The following is a 16883-nucleotide window of genomic DNA, read 5'->3' as shown; positions in this document are numbered from 1 at the left end:
TTTTTACCTGTTTTTAAATTGCCTTTTTTTTTTTTTTTTAAATTGATTGGTAGGAGTTACTTCTGTATTCTGGATCAAGTCTTTTGTCAGGTTTATGTATTGCAAATACCTTCCCCGAGGCAGGGGACTGTTTTCATTCTCTTAATGTTATCTGTTAGTAAACAAAAGCTGTTAATTTTAATGTCCATTTTATCATTTTTCTTTCTTTTATAGCCAGTGATTTTGGTATCCAATTTAAGAAACCTTTGCCTGCTCCAAAGTAAAGAAGAAATTTTCCTGTTTTCTTTTAGATGCTTTATTAAGATTGCTTATAACTTCCCTTCTCATCTTTGTTGCGCCATTCATACTTAGATCTATGATGCATCTAGAAATAATTTATGTATATAGTGTGGGAGTCAAGAGTCAATCTTTAAAATTTCAGTGAAGGTCTGCTGATAGCAAACTCCATTTTGGTTCATAAATATCTTTATCTCATTTAAAAAATATTTTTTGAAGAGTATAGAATTCTAGGTTGGGAATTTTTTTTTAGCACATTGATGTTATTCTGCTGTCTTCTGGCTTCAGTTATTTCCCTCATAAGTAAGTTATCAGCTTAAGGTTGATACTCCTTTGAAAGTAATCAACTTTTTTTTCCTGGCTGCCTTCAGGATCTCCTCTTTATCTCTGTTCTGTATCACTATGATATGTGTGTTTGTAGGGTTTTGGGGGTTTTTTTGTTTGTTTTTGGTTTTTTTTTTCTGATCCTGCTTGAGATTCTTTGGGCCCCTTGGATTATTATTGTCTTTTATCAGTTCTGAAAGATATTCAGCTATTATATTTCATTGTCTTTACCTCATTCTTTCAAAAGCTCCAATAACATGTTAGACCTATTGTTATATTCTCCGTGCCCTTTATGTCTCTTGTTTCATATTTTCCAATCTTACACTCTCGTAATTTCTTCAGAATTGTGACCAACAAATTTGGAGAAGAGCCTCTATTCGTTCTTTAAGAAATGAAAATGAATTTTTTAAATCCCATGTTTTTTATATACTTGACAACACTGTTTCCTCAACAGTGTTGCTTAAGATCCGTACGTAAGAGTTTGGGGTATGTTAAGATAGATATTTAGGGGAGAGGGGTTGGTAGCCCTTCACCTTCCTCACATTATCATGACTTCCTTTCTGGGAATAAAAACAGAAATCGTGTTGGTATGATATAAGGTCACTAGCCTGTATGTGGGTAATAGGTTTTTCATTTAGAAAGTAGTTCAGAATCCCCAATTTGTGGGATTTTTCCTCATATATGTATATACTGATTAAATTTAACACAAGTGACTTTTCAGTAATGTTAGAATATATTAACCAGAACATCAGTTGTCCCTTTGAGAAGGTCACTTATAATTCTTGTGTCACTTTTCCCAGGAGATTCTGCTCTGTGGGAGAAGTGGGGTTCAGTTTCATCAGGGGTGCCACTGCAAGTACCCAGCTAACACTGACTGCTTCTAATGAACCAGGCACTGCACTTTCTGCCGTGTAACATTACAACAACCCCATGAGACAGTATTGTAATTTCATGTCAATCTTAAGAAAATGGAAGCTTTAAAAGACAAACAACTTTTCCAAGTATGCCCTGCTGAGAACTGGAAACTAGGATTCGAATCCTAATAGTTTAACTTTTGATTCCTTGCTCTTATGCTTATCCTGTCTTGCCTCCCTGGAGAACAGGACATTATTTTTATATATAGGTGTAATGGGTATATATTTCACAAATAATCTTTGTTTTGTCACAGAAGTCTCTATGGCCTTAGGAGAGATCCTTAGCTTATTTCCTGTCACATGATGCTGTAACATAGACTTGTTCTTGAAATGTGTGTGTGAAGTGAAAGGCAGCATTCAGTCGTCATATGGTGGTGGTAGGAGCTGCACACCTTGCTGATCGCTGGCCACACAGCTACACAAGTGGCTCCTACTCAGAAAGCCAAGACTCATGGGCAAGACGGATGCCAATGGTATAAGGTGAGAAAACAGATGGGGCCCGGAGGAGCACAGAGCACCACTCACCCTACAGAGAAGCTGTAAGGGGACTCTGGAAGAATGTGTGCGAGCACAGGACCATAGTACATTAAAGGACGTGCACTAGTGACGTGGAGGTTTGATGTGTGCAAAGCAGAGTGCACTGGGGGAAGTGGGCTGTACCTGGGAAAGGTAGGCTGTGAGGATCAGCAGAGGAGCTTCCCAAACACTCTGGACTCCCCAACCCCGTTTTCCCCTTTAGCGAGCCTGCAGAGGGACTGTGAGATCGGTTTGACCAAGTGCCCAGTGCTGCTAATGCTGCTGTCAAAGAGCCACACCTTGAGAAGCATGCCCTAGGGGGACTACTCTGTGGGTGCAGGAGCACCACAGCTAGCCAAGAGAGCTCGCCATGCACTTCCAGCTCAAGCTCCACGGCCAAGACACACACTGAAGGATGTGCTGCCCCTTCTTCAGCTGAGGTAGGTAGAAACGTTCAAAAATGACTTTACCAGGAAATGAAGAATTCCATTGAATCATAAAGACTGAAAAAGTGTCATTTCCCCAAAACTCACTTGTGCATCCTCATAGGTGTCCTCATTGCTCTACAAACACCTAAGCACCTATTGTGTGCTGTCCATAGGCCACTGGAAGGACAGCAGGTGACAAAGCCCCACAGGCCTAGCGTTCAGTACAGTGGCCACTAGGTGTTTACACCTCAAATTAGAAATTCCATTCCTCAGTTGTATTGGCCACATCTCAGTGCACAGATGTAACCAGCAGCAATGCAGGTAGAGAGCACGCCCATCACAGAAAGGTTTCTGTTGGGCAGATGACAGACACTGTACACGTTGAAAAATGAGCCCGAGTTAGCTCTGAGGGAACAGGGTAAGGTTCAGCGAACTGTAGAGCAGACCTCGTCCAGCCTGGGCATTGTTGACAGAGTGGCAGTGGGATAGGCTGGAGAGGGACAGGTGGGAGTTTGGCTTCCATTCCGGTGTCTCAATGCTTTTCTTTCAATTCCACAAACTCTCATGTGCCTTTCAACAAATCCCTTTTCTTTAGTAGTCTTGAAGGTGACTCATCACAACAGAAAGAGCCCCCATCTAGAACTGCATTCTGCAAACTGTTCTACAGAAAGATGTCAGCAGGTGCCCCCAACTTCCCTTGCCCCAGCAGAGCCCCACAGAGCCCACTGACAGTTCTGACTAGTCCTGTAGTAAAGGAGCATTTACAGTCTTACATGGGTTAAGTTTGCCAAACTTTTAGGACCATGTGATACAATCAACTAGTGATACAGTTTTGGATCTTTCCTTGAGGAAAGCAGGACCAGAACACAACTCTTCTACAACCTGGTCTTGTTTTGCATTATTTATTTGAAGCCCTTTGTCAGAATGTGTTGTGTAGGTGGGAGACCCTTGCTCCTTCTTTGAAGGGCCGTATAGGACCTAGACATCCTCACACCTCTTTGTCAGCAGCCAAGCCATCAGGCCTCACCAGCTACACGCAGAGAGCAGGCATGCAAGGGGAGCAACATGTTCTTTTATTGATGCAAGTACGTCCAGTCACACCAACAACTGACATCCTGTGTTACGGTACAGCTTTGTACTCAGAGTTCATCTCAAAATACCAAAACATCATAAGGTGTGTATCAAATCAGGAAAATAAAGTAGCAAACATAGACACTGTATCAGGTAGGTACTAGGACTGATGACCCCGTGGAGTGCACACTGACATGAAAGCTCCTTAACTCGCAAGACAAAGTGTTCTAACGTTGTATTCCAAATATATATTCTCAAGTTTTTAGCCTTTCTGTATCTCAAATACATAAACAAAGCAATATGTACTACCAAGATACAATATGTACTATCTAGAACATCTGAAAAGTGCAAAAACACTGTGACAATACAGTGTAAATAATCTTGTTCCACCCAGGGCTGAGGGCGACGTCCATATCGGATTGGGGAGCCACCCCTTCCTGAGGCCTCACCTCCACATCTCCAGGCTCTCCTAGGAGCTTTGGGAATTAGCAACTAACTGACCCATCCTCACTTGGGCATCTCGGCTGCAGGCTCCTGGGAAGCCAGGCATACGGAGAGAAACAAGGGTGAGTAGTTCTGAATCTGCTTGTGCAGAATGAAAGCCCTGCTGTGAGGGAGAGAGAGTCAGAGCAGATGGCCCACCTCTGGCTTTTGAGGGATCAGGACTTGCCCTCCCATAGCCAGAAAGACAGAAAATGGAGTGTACTCAAGTTTGGGTATGGAAAATACCTCCAAATGCTGGGCAGTTTTCTGTGAGTGGGCTCCAGCAGTCTGGTCTGGCTAATATTCTGTTTCAGATTCCCTTAGGGGAGCCCCCCACCCAGAGGGAAGGAGGAGGCAGTCTGCTAGAATACCGCTTTGTAAGTTGCTTCTTTTCATTTTGTACTGGAGTTTCAGGAACTGCTTTAAATGTCCCTATCCTCAAGTCTACTTTGTACCCTCTTCATTACAGCTCAGTGTACCTTTCCGTTATAGCCTGGGAAACAGACAATTCCACCACACCCTCCCCCCTTACATTTATTTTAGATTTTCTCTTTTCCTAAAATGTAGTTGAAGAACAATTTGCCAGACATATTCCAATGGAAATATGCTGCCAGATATCCCCCTGCCCCTCCCCGACCCCCTAAATCCCTGATAAAGGAAAATGAAAATGTAAACTTTGGAAAGCCTGTACTCAGGGTTTGCTTCTAGAAGTATGCAAATGAGGCCCCTTGGCCAGCCAAGCCCTTCTTGCTAGAACCTCTCTGGCCTAGGTTTTGAGGGCAGGTACTTTGTGGCCCAGGGCAGAGCTTTCCTGGCATTTCCCTGGCACTGGCTGGCTGAGGGCTAAAAGAATAGAGTGGGAGACCAGCCCTCCAGTACTCTCTAAGGCACTAACCCCGACATCAGAGACACTGGCTGGAAGGGCGTCCAAGCAGGCAGGGCTCACATTGGTTTTGGCTGGGTTTTTTTTTTTTTAATATTTTTTCGTAAGATGTTAATAATCAAAAGTAGAAAATAAAAATCTACATTTCATTAGAATAAGATGTTATCATGGATGCCATCTCCCATGATACTCTTTCCCCACCCTCCCCGAAGCAGGGCCCTGCCCTGTTATTTAAAATAAACAAACAAAAAAACTTTTGTAAGTGCCAAAGGTTGATGCATGAAATAATTACTTTTTTTTTTTTTTTTTTCATAAAAGTTATATACAAAATGGACCCCAACCAGTGAGGCCTCCTCATCTCAACCCTTATCAATCAAGATTAAAACTCAGTGCATGTGTGTGCTTCGTCCCGCGTCTGCAGGCTGCATCCGTGCCTTCAGGCTCTGTTAAGGAGAGTCGTCCTAAAGGTAAGCAGGGCACAGAGAAATGGTCAGGTGGTTGGCAGGCCCTTCCCCTGAGCAGGCAGAAGGCAGGCCACGCTATTTGGGGACGGCCTGGATTCAAAGATCCGGCCAAGAGGGGAAGCGTCAGCGACACTCAGACCCAAGTCCTCAGCCTCCCACCGACTGGCAGCCTGTGTAGAGACACCCCTGGCTGCCTTTCAGAAGGGCAGATCCATCACGCTCCCCAGTCCTCTCCCTTCCAGCAGACTTGGGCACGGGACTGGTCTCGGGGGCTCACAGGCCCGTCCTGGGGGTTCTCCTACCTGAGAGTCTTCCAGCTATCCTTCTCCATGTGGTTTTCAGGACCTTCACTTTCAAAGGAGGCGATGAAGAGAGCTGAGAGAAGAAGCCCCTCAGAACCCACGTCCACATGCAGTCAGTCTGCCTACCACACCAGTTGTCCCTTCCTTTCTAGAGGTACAACTGGGCCTGGAAGGGACAGTGACTTCTGGTCTGGACCTGTCCACAGGTCTCTGCTCCCTGGGGTTCTAGAGCTCGCAGCTTGGCGACTGAGAAGCTTCCTGGTTATGCAACACTATCAGGGGGCTTCCAGAGCCACATCTCTCCTTGTTCTCATCCTGTCACCTACCCACAGCCCACCCTCACGTACTCAGCCCTGTGGGCTCAGCTTCCCCTGTGATCAGGCCTGCCTCCCAGGGCAACCCCCCATGAGAGGAGAGGCCCTGGACGTGGGGAGTCAGGTGACATGTACAGTGCAGGGAGGTGGATGTGCTGCCCTGGGGAGCCGGGCCTCACCTTCCTCGCTGTAGATGGGTGCCGTGAGCAGGTAGTTCTGAATCTTCTTGTCCTTCTCGAAGGGACACTCTACCTGAGTCCATGTCATGAACTCATGGATCTGTCTGGAGATTTCCCAAAATTTCTGAAGGCACAGAAGACCAACTGGATGTTCATTTGTCACCTTAAGCTTGAAATCCTTGGTTTGGGCAGGGGATGTAGGTTCCGGTTTCATTCTGTGCCCCAGCAAGATGGGACGGTGACCCTGCTCAGCTGACTTTGTGGCCACGGCAGCACTTTATGCAGCATCAGAGCCAGTAAGTGTCCCCAAGACCACTCGGTCCTGCACTTTGCCTAGGCCCGAGGCTGCAGCAGGGTCTGTGCCTCCCCCGTGCAAGACCCCAAGAGGGCCCCATCGGGGACTCCAGGCTGAGGCAGGTATGCCAGCCATGCACAGCACCACCAACCTGAACGTGTCATGATCTCATTCTCTGGGGAGCTGTAGGGGAAACGGGGCTGTCCAGTACTTACCTCACACAGGTAAGGGGTAGGAAAGAATTGTGGATTCTTACACAGGCCCCCATAACCTTTGTCCTACCTTCCCACCATTGGCCAGCTACCCTTGGTTTCCATCTGGAATTCTGCTGCCTCCTCCCTGCTCAAGTACCTTCTTGCCTAAAGCCTTCCTCACTCCCAAACCCCCAGAAGTAGCCCCTTCTGTGTCTCCCTGGTGGGGTCAGTGTTGGGGCCACCCTTATACTTCACAAACAGCACACATAACCCACCCTGGAGCTTTCAGTCCTAAAGGCCTTTCCGCAAAGGGCCACTGCTTTTCAGCTCTAGTAGCAGATTCTACCCGCCCTAGGATAAGGCTGAGAGGTCTGTTCTGCCCGGTGTTGGGACAGTCTGGCCCCCCTCCCCTCAGGCCACAAGGGTGCTGAGCTCACCTTAAAGTTAACATGCCCATTGGGCAAGTGATTGGTATGGATTTTGTGCAGGAAGTAAATGTCCTTAACGAAAAGGTTGAATACAGGGATAACAATCTTCTCTCTGCTGCTGTTGGCCATCTGGGACCTTTGCGTGGCCCCCTGCAGGGCAGTGCGGTAGTTGCAGAAGTTGCTGGATGGGTCCATGTGGTGCTGTGGGCAGACAGGAGGACCTGGTTGGCTGTGTTCTCCCTGTACCCCTGACTTGTTCAGAATGCCCCTTCGCAGAGCAGGAAACAGCGATGGGGAAGGCATTTCCCTGCTGGGCAGCCCTGGACCGTCACCAGAAGAGACCTCCTTTCTGGGAGTGAGCACCTGGCTGAGTACTGGGTTTGGATCCAAACATGAGGAAAGTTACAGAGAAGTCTCACAGCTCACACACACCTCTTCCCTGCCCTGCTAAGCCTGGGTCTCACTTCTTTCCTTTCAAAACCTTCCTTTGCCCTTCTACTTGGACCAACACCTCCCAAAACTGACGAGCTCTGTAGGACACATTTGCAGAAAGCAGATTCTGTGATCAAATACTTCAGGGAAGGCTGCAGGTGAACCTACCCACTCTTGGGCCACCCGGATGATCCAGGACCGCAGGAACTCAAGCCAGGAAAAGGCCAGCCTCTGCTTCGTCAGCATCACCCAACACCCCAGCAACACCCTGGGACCCACTTTTGTCAAACTCTTTCCTAACCACTCTCTAGAACTTGCCTTAGGCAATGCCAGTTCTGCCTAAAGTTCCAAGGGCCGAGGCGAGCTTCAGCTACCCACCTCCTAGAGCAGCCAGGCCAGCTCAACATGCCCTACACCAGATGGCACTGTGGGCAGTGGGTTCTGAGCAAGGGGGCAGAGTGGATGAGGCTCACCCCTCCTCAGGCCAATGTAGGACATGGCTGAGGTGCTTACCTCCAAGACGTCAAACTTGGCCGTCTTGACTTTGGACCATGTTTTCTTCAGCCTCGCCACAGGACTGAGGTTCATGCCAGCTGCAGGGAACAGCAGGTGGAGTCAGGGTGGGGTTAGGTAGGCCATGCAGAAGCTGGATAGGAAGCCCCTGGGGCCTGGCCACTCACAGATGATGGCCATCATGGAGTTGAAATTCCCGATGTTGAAGCACTCCCGGGCCACATCAATAAAGAACTCTAGCATGCGGGTCCGGTGCTTCTTCTTCACCACCTGGAGAGCAGCCAAACAGCTTCAGGGTGAGCCCCCTACAGGAGTAACCCCCCAACCAGTCCCTGAAGAGCAGCCTAGACAGGAGCTACACTGGGCCCTCAGAGCTGTCAGACCCAGGGCTGGGGAGATGCTCATTGGCTGCAGAGGCAGGAAACGCAGCTGTAGCATTTTCGGTGCTGGGCACAGGGGCAGGAGTGCAGTCTGAGAGTACTAAGGGAGTCCCAGATAAACTCACAGAACATGCCAGGTACACTCCATGGATGGGTGTCTCATAATTACTGTGAGATTGGCTGGAGGGTAGGGGGGAACAGGGATGTTGGTGCCCCAGCAATGGAGACGTCTGTCTCCACTTTCAAAGTTTTATCATCTCAGGGGTGTAGAAGTCAGAGCCTCAGGAAGCACTGTGGGTCCAGAGAAGGGACAGTGTCACCCCACCCATATGGGCCCTGCAGCACTTACCCGGCACACCTCGGTGGCCACTAGCATGCTAAGGCAGTTGAACCAGTTGTCATAGGCCTCCAGGCTATAGGTCTTGGTCAGGTCCCCTCGGCACTGGGAGAAACACAACAGGTCACAGGGAACCTGAGGACCCTGCCAGCAGGTGCTGCCCCAGCCCTAACCCCAGAAATGAGCAGGAACCATGGCCAAAAGAGACAAAGTGATGGTGGGGTGTGGGCAGCTGACAGGTCCAGGTCTCCCAGGATGCCCCATCCCCAGGCTCCTGGGAACAGTGGCCCCCTTCCAGTATACAGCACCCTGAATAGCTGTCTGCTGACCCCTTGGGGCAGGCACCAGGCCACACCCCTAACATTTGGTTGTAAGGCCCCCACCCTGCATAGGTATAGGTGCTAGGCCCACCCTAAGGCCACCACAGAGCACACAGCAGCCCCTCACCCGGTGCTTGTCCCGAGAGTCCATGTGGCTGACGATCTGCATCAGGTCCTCAGGGTGAATGCTGCTGACCCTCTCCTAGGATGGGCGAGGAGGTAGCACAGGAGGGGTGATGAACCTGCCATTCTCCGGCAGGCCCCACACTCGGGGTATAGGCCATGTTTAGAGTACCTGTGAAGACCTTTCTGCAGGGGTGCACTGCAGGCCCTCCTTGATCAGAGCACCCAGCCAGTGGCAGGCCCTGAAATGCACCCCAGGGGTCTGCAAGACCCTCCCCTCCCAGGGCTTCATGGGATGAGGTGGAAGTCTTGGGGGCAGTGGCTCCTAGGTGCAGGGTACCTTCTCAGCCCAGGGCATAGGCAAGATGAGGTGACAGGGCAGGGGAACAGGCCCTCCCCCTCTAAGCCTTTCACCTCCTGGGCCAGTCCCCATCATCCCAGCCCCTCCCCTATACGTGGGGTTGCTGTGATCCCAGGGACCCAGGAGCTGACAAGTGAGCTTCACCTGACACCCCAGTCTGACCAGCAGGGGAGGCCCTGCAGCACTATGTTGAGAAAGATGCTGGGGGTCCAGCATTGGTGAGTGCACCCCCGCCCCCATGCCAGGCAGGGCACAATGAAGCACTGACCAGCTCGATATGAGTCAGCTGCTGGGCCAGCACCAGGGGGTCACAGCACACACCCAGGATGTCCTTCTGAGTGGCTGGCGGCTTAGTCTTGAGGACAGACCCTTTGTCCATCGCCGGTGAGCGAAGCTTGTCCCGCAGCTCCTGAAGCTGGCTCCGGGCAGCCAGCGACAGCAGCAGGCTCTGTGTCATTTGGGCAATGGCCTTCTTCACTGTGCCATTCTCCTATGGAGGTCAGGGGACAACAAAGGTGCAGGTGTGGGCCGGCAAGGCCACCACCTCTCCAGAGAAACCCATTTCCTCTCCAGGGATGTGCCCGACTTTGAATGCACTTCCCTACTAAAACCTGCCATGAGTGTTTGGGCTTTTGAAGGTAGAATGGAACACAGTGTGGGCTTCTCTGAGTACCGTTGAGGAGGGTGGCTCAGCTGGCTGTCCTGTGGGGATGGGAACGGAGGGCCAGGGCAGGGCCAGAGGTAGTCTTCTGGGTCTGAAAACCATGGTTTTCCTAATGCTCTCTAGCTGAAATACTTTTGGCCTCCCCACAGCAGGGAGGAGAGCATCTGGAAGGGCTTCCTCCAGGACCAGGAACCTTTGTTCTCTGGGTGGGAGCAGCCCCCCGAACTCTCCCTGGGCTTTCTGAGCCCTCCAGCCAGACAGAAACTGCTGAGCACACAGAGCACTTTCATTGTGGAGGCCCAGCCAGCCAGGTTTCCTGTCTCCACAGAAGGCCAGGAGGGAGCTGGGAGCCAGAGATGTAGACAGGCTCTTAAAACCTCTTACTAGGTCCCCACTCCACTCACCCCAAGCCCAGGAAAGGTGGGGCCTGGGCTCATTCCAGCCCGTCACTCGGGACACAGGATTTCCCACATGCAGAAGATGCCAAGGGCAAGTCTGGCCCATTGCTGGACAGCTGAGCAGTCTTGTGGGGAGGGGCAAAAATGGAGCCATCCAGCAGTTGTCTTGGGAGGGTGACCGCATAGAGGACCACATACAGAGCTGTCCCTGAAGACCTATCCTCCTGTGAGAGTAGACCCCCCTTCCCCAGACACATACCCAAGGGGTTCTGCCAGGGTCTAAGGAAGACCTCACCTCATCACACTGCGTGACCCGGTGGGTAATGGCCTTCAGTTCAGCCATGGCCTTCTCATCCTGGAAGTCGTAGGGGAAGGCTTCTGTCCACTCCTTTAACAGCTGCACAATCTTGGCTGAGAAGGACTTCAGCTTGGCCTGGGGTGGCAGGGTGTAAAGTCACCCTCCAGAGTGGGCACAAGATGACCAGTGGTACAAGCCTCCCCATCTCCCCCAGGTCTGCAACACCCCCACCCCCATTATCCCTCGTGGGACCTGCTCCCCAGCCCCATGCTGGGGCGAGGGTTCTAGAGAAGGACATCCCCACTCTGTCTACCTGTGGCTGTGTTGTACCTGCTTGGTTTCATATTCCCCCTTACGTCAGCATTCTTTTTCACTTAAATTTATTTTCAAAAAACTTGTCCTCTCATAACCATGACATAGAAAACTAGTTTCCTTTGCTGTAATTAGAAGTTAGCCATTTAAAATGACAACAATGAAAACCAAGGAAAATTATTAAAAATCAGAGACTCTCAGGGCACCTGGGTGACTCAGTCGGTTGGGCATCCAACTCTTGATTTCTGCTCGAGTCATGATCTCATAGTGTGTGGGTTCAAGCCCCGCATCGGGCTCTGTACTGGCAGCGCGGAGCCTGCTTGGGGCTTTGTCTCCCTCTCTCTCTACCCCTCCCCCACTTGCTCTGTATCTCTCTCTCAAAAACAAAAATAAAATTTTTTTTTTTAAATGAGAGATTCTTGCCTGCCCCCTCTCAGTTAGCAACAGGTTGGCAAGTGCCGGGAAGGGGTGCAGACACTCAGAGGCATCCCTCTCTGGACCTCCTATCCTTAAAGATGGGCTGGGCACCCCTGCCGTCACCCTGGGTCCACACACCGGTAAGCCCTGAGGAGGATGTGCCAAATGCTTGGCCGCAGTATCCCAGCGGGTCTTCAGGGTCCAGCCCCACACTGTCCCCCACACACACATGTGTCCACACCCCTCCTGTGCCCACCACAGCTCCCCAGCACTGACCAGCTCCCTGCCTGCCCAACCTGGACTGTTCTAGCTGCCCTGTGGGCCTCTCACCACCCTCCACCCCCACTTCTTCTTGCCCACATCTGCCCCCACCCCTGCTGAGCTGCCTCCAACCTGCCTGATTCTGGCCATGTCCCCAGCTGGTCCCCTAGTGATGGCTTCCCATGCCTTGGGGAGCCTCTCCCAGCTGGCCCCTCACTCCCTGCAGCCACTCCTCCTGGCCAGAGTCCAGTGCAGACGGCATCCAGGAGGCCTTGCTGATACTTCCCCAGAGGACCACACCCCACACTCAGCAGGAGCTAGAGCCTTGAAGCCCCTCAGAGGCCCTGCGGTGCATGTCACCATGAACACAGGCTGGCGGGTTCATGCCAGGCTCCTCTTAAGCTTCTGTCTCCATGCTGACCTTCAGCCTATAATTTCATCCAGCCACCCCGCTTGGACTTATTTCCACCTGTCTCTTCAGGAGCCTTTCCTAACCCTCAGGCTGTGCTCAGTGCCTGTCTTCCTGTATCCAGGGACTCCAGGAGCGCATCCCCGCATCCCTCCAACAAGGAGACTCGGTTCACAGGCCTGGGCTGCACACCTGCAGGGGCAGGTGGCCTAGCCTGGTAGAGGGAAGGTAGAGGGGAAAGTCACCAGCAAACAGGGATGGGACATGCTCTGCCACAGCCCAGACTAGGCTCTGCCAGCTCTCTGATGGCACACTGACCACCTGGTCTTCTGCACCGGACCCTGGGCTTCTAAAAGTCTCATCTGAAGCACATGCCCCCAGGGACAGCCTGTGGTTTCTTGACTATCCCGGCTGCCCAAAGCCTGGCTCAAGAAGAGACAGCAGGGGCAGAGAGCCCCATTTGAGTCACTGCAAACCACTCTGAGCAGGAGTCAGCCTGCGAGTGCTGCCACCTGACCCCCACCCCGGAGGGGTCAGTGACCCAGGTCCCACTGCGGCCTTTCTTCCAGCGGGGGGTCCCGGCACTGACCAGGATTGCTGGCAGAGCTGTCTGCCGTGGCTCTCTCCTGGAAAGGGGTGTGAGTGCCCACCAAAAGCAGTTACTTTCAGCATCCCATGAGGAGTACCCGGCTCTGTGTGCACCCCATGCCGAATGGGGCGCCATGCCCCAGGCGCATGCACCCCATGCTCCTCTGCCAAGGAGGCCAGAGACCAGCCAATCTGCCCCATCAGGGAGGGCCCCCTGCTGGGCTCAGCCAGACCTGACCTGCCAGAAGCACGGAGACAGGCAGTACCCATCTGCTCCTTTACCTTCTCAGACCCGGTCTCCAGCTGCTGCCTCTGCTCCAGGCAGATCTGCCCCACGCGGGCCAGCAGGTCATGAGGGGGGATGAAGACCCGGGAGCTCAAGAGAAATGTAAAGATGTATGTCCTCTGAAGAAGAGACAGGGAGAGGGGATGAAGAGGAGGTCAGGCCTGTGCCGCCCCCTCCAGCTATGGTCACAGCCTGTCTAGCCACCTGCCGGGCCCAACAGCACCATCCAGCAGCCATGCCTTCTCCTGCATGGTTTACTCCACCTTGAACGTCCTTCCTTTTCTCTCACTGCCACCCAAATTCCTGCCTCCCTTGCAAGGCACAGATCAAACCCCACTTCCCTGCAGCTCCTGGAGGCTTCCCCAGACAAGCTCAGCTCCCAGCAGTCTTGCTCTGCTGGGATTCTCCCCCACCCTCCGTCCTACCCCACGGTGGGAGCTAACACCCAAACCTGGATGTTGGTGGGACTCTCCCAGCCTGTGTGAGCCCATTGCCCAGCCCACAGGGCCTCCAGGGTCAGTCTCCAAGCCTTCTTATCCAGATCCTTACTGGTCTTGCCAATGGCGGGCAGAGTGGGGCATTTTTGGACCCAGCACCCAGCGTCAGGGACTGTCAAAAGCCCCTGTGCTAACAACCAGCTCTGGGCCTTATGTCCACCTGCTGTACCACAGCCCCTCTGGCCCACATCCATGTGCCCTTGTCCCTGGGCTGTGTGGTACAGTTTCTGAAGGGCCCTCATGATCTGGACTAAAAGGTGTCAGGGAACAGGGCCCAGGGCCAAGGGTTCTCTGAGGCCTTTTGTCTGACATGGGTCAGCACCTGGGAGACCTTCATACTGGCTCCTGCCTGCAGACAGGTTGGACCTAGGAGTGGGGCAAGATGCTTGAAGCTCTTCTGGGGACTCTACCCCTACATGGGTGCTGCAGGCTGGGGGGCCTGGGACCCTTTGCCCTCACCCTGGGCCCAGGGGCAGGTCTTCCTTGTTCCAGCCCAAAGCAAGTGGGCCATGTTTGCTGGGAAGCGCAGGCCTTGCAGATCAGGCCTCAAGGCCTCAGGTCCTCACTGCCCCCCTGCAGCCTTCAGATGCCACTTGAGGAGATCCTCCTGGGAACAGCAGGGGTTCCTCCAACCCCCAACAGACTTCCCATGCCCTGTCCCCAGGCTGTGTAGCATGGGTGCTCAGGGATCCCAGCTGCGTGGTGGCCCCCTTCTAAACAGATGGCTCAGAAGTGTGATGTCACCCAGGCATCACACCTTGGAGTTCCTAGCCAAGGCAAGAAGAGAACCCAGGGAGGAGCTGTGCATTTCCAAGGAGCACAGAGACTCGCTGGTGTGTGTGTGCATCCCCAGCTGCCCACATGCACAGGAGAGGGGGACAGTGGGGGGAGGGAGGGAACCCAGGAGCTTGGCAGAGAAGCTGATGCCCAGCTGGACTCTGCCGGCCCTATCTCTGCACTTGCACCCCTTTACTCTCTCCTGGAAAGCGGGGTGATCCCAGGGCATAGTGTCTGGGGGAGAACACTGGGTAACAGCTGAGGAGGCCCCTCGGGACACACCTAAAAGAGAAGTAGCTCCTCCCACAAGGCCACAGAACAGTTCTGGGGTTGGAGGTGCCAGCCCCTGGGAGGCTGATGCTCTGCCCTAGGCTTCTTCAGGAGACCTGACCCTCAGCTGCAGTGTCTGCACCACCAATTCCAGCCCCAGCCCAGCTTTGGGAGGGTTTTCAAGCAGCATGGAGTAGACAGCCCCAGGAGGAAGGTAGGAGGCCTGACGTGTTGGGGGGGTTGTGCCAGGAGCACCCAGAAACTGAGTTGGCTCCAGCACCATTGGATAAAAGCTGGAGAGTGGATGGGGGCAATTCCTCCCCGACCCTCCCATGCAAGCCTGTGTCAGACGCCAAGGCCAGCAAGCACAGCTCTGTCCTCAGGAGGGAGGGGGCACCTGGAAGGGGACTGTTGCAGCCTGGCCCTCCAAAGGGAGCAGGCAGGCCCAAGACCACTGCTGCTAAGAGACGTGACCTCTCAGAGGCAAAAGGGAAGCCACACATGACAAGGGAACTCTTTCTGCCTGTTCTAAGAATGTACCAGTGGCATCTTGAAATGAAGAGGGGGATCCGAATTGTAGTGGAAGGCCAGTCCTGCCCACGCAGGCATGTGCCGTGGGGTCTGCATGCTGGCTGGGCATCGCGGGGCTGTCCCTCTTTATTCTGGACCATGGCATTTCATGCACAAAACAAACTTCCCAGCTGGGTGGACCCTCACCAGGACCCCAAGGCTCCAGTCTTACTCCTTAGACTCTTCCCTAAGGACCCTGTTCAGAACTCTGACCCCTGTTCCACCCCTTGTGTATCTGCTTCCTTGTGCCACCAAGGCTATCTCCCAGCTGCCTGGGGTCAGCAGGGACATCCCTGCAGATTCCTCTCCCCTGCAGGGGCAGGAGGGCAGAGCAGGAGGTAGGGCTGAGACTCCCTGATGGCCTGGCTCTCCCCTGTTGCTCTGTCCAGCTCTGTCTGGGCCTCCCTTCCCATCCCCGAAGCAGCTGCCCCTGGAACCTAGGTGACCCCGAACAGTCCCACCCATCTCCAGGCCCCAGGCACTTACATCCGGGTAATAGTCCACTGTGGGGACCAGGTGCTCCATCAAAGCCTCTAGGGACCCAGAGATGAGGCGTCCCTCTTGGAAGACGAGGTCCCCGGAGCTGCTGGCCCCACTTCCTCGCTCCCCCATGCCGGGCAGCACCTGTCCACTACAGCTGGGCCCAAGTATGCTGGAGAAGACGACGGACGTCTGGGGCATAGTTTCCTGGGAGAGAAGAAAGAGGCGTCACAGGCCTGGTCACCCGCAGCCTGAGTGCAGGTGCACAGTGAGAGCCCCAGCAGGGCCAGGAGGGGCACCCCACCCAAGGGTGGGCATTGAATGGCAGCTCAGATGGGCAGGCAGATTCCTCAGCAGCCCTACATTCACTGAGTGTCTGAGAAATATTTCTTGAACACCTGCTCCACGCATACCAGGTCTCATTCCTAGAACCTAGACACACAGAACCCTGCCTCCTGGGGTCACATCCCAGTGGAAGAAGAGAAACTATGGAGAAAAACAATGCCCGTAGGAGAAGGATCTGGAGCATTTCAGGGTGGTCACGGCAGCCTCAGGTAAGATGGTGTTAGTCATGCAGCCGCCCGGAATAAGAAAGGAACATTCTAGGTATAAGAGACAGCAGGTGCAAAGGTCCTGAGGCCAGTGTGTGTGGAGGGAAGGAGCAGGGAGAGTGGTCTGAGTAACAAGCCAGACCCTGCACAGTGTGGGCCAGGGGGCCATGTCTATTCCTCTGAGACAGGAGGCATGGAAGCTCTGAGCACAAGAATGACTTGACTCAGGGTGAATGTCACTATTTCTGCTATGCGGAGACCCAGCAAGGAAAGGATTGGAAAACCAACTGGTGGGTTTTGCCATAACCCAGGGAGGGATTGCTCAGGTCAGGGGGTAGCAGAGGAGGGGAGCAGGGTCAACTCCAAATGCTGCAAAAAATGGTCTCAGGCCTGAGTGATTGATCAGCACGGGAAAGGACGTGAGAGTGGGGTTTGGAGAAAGATCTGGAACTTCATTTTGACATGCTACATGTGAAGTGCCCATTAGATGCACATGTCAGACAGCAGTCTTGGGGGTGCTCAGTGGTCCCACAGTGGCCTGGCCTGTTATGGCCAGGAGGCTGAGGGT

At 52.9% G+C, this 16883-nt stretch overlaps 1 protein-coding gene across 6 annotated transcripts in view; it reads right to left on the bottom strand.

Moving 5' to 3' along the window:
• Positions 1 to 3508: 3508 nt before the first annotated feature.
• The window catches only part of RASGEF1A (RasGEF domain family member 1A), an 86595-nt gene continuing 73220 nt past the window's right edge, over positions 3509 to 16883 (bottom strand). For all 6 annotated transcript variants that reach the window (XM_019445009.2, XM_019445010.2, XM_019445012.2 and 3 more), the window contains exons 2-13: positions 15771 to 15971; positions 13167 to 13289; positions 10895 to 11032; positions 9806 to 10027; positions 9181 to 9255; positions 8746 to 8838; positions 8184 to 8286; positions 8017 to 8096; positions 7081 to 7272; positions 6155 to 6278; positions 5662 to 5734; positions 3509 to 5356 (exon numbers count right to left, since the gene is read on the bottom strand). In XM_019445009.2, coding sequence (XP_019300554.1) covers positions 5332 to 5356; positions 5662 to 5734; positions 6155 to 6278; positions 7081 to 7272; positions 8017 to 8096; positions 8184 to 8286; positions 8746 to 8838; positions 9181 to 9255; positions 9806 to 10027; positions 10895 to 11032; positions 13167 to 13289; positions 15771 to 15965 — 1443 coding nt within the window. In that variant the 5' untranslated portion in view covers positions 15966 to 15971 and the 3' untranslated portion in view covers positions 3509 to 5331. The remainder of the gene's footprint in view (positions 5357 to 5661; positions 5735 to 6154; positions 6279 to 7080; positions 7273 to 8016; positions 8097 to 8183; positions 8287 to 8745; positions 8839 to 9180; positions 9256 to 9805; positions 10028 to 10894; positions 11033 to 13166; positions 13290 to 15770; positions 15972 to 16883) is intronic.

This window comes from Panthera pardus, unplaced genomic scaffold (genome assembly GCF_024362965.1).
Source record: "Panthera pardus isolate Hobbes unplaced genomic scaffold, ASM2436296v1 HiC_scaffold_22, whole genome shotgun sequence".
Classification (NCBI taxonomy): domain Eukaryota; kingdom Metazoa; phylum Chordata; class Mammalia; order Carnivora; family Felidae; genus Panthera; species Panthera pardus.
The sequence above is the reverse complement of the archived record's forward strand: the minus strand, read 5'-3'. Positions and strand labels throughout refer to the sequence as shown.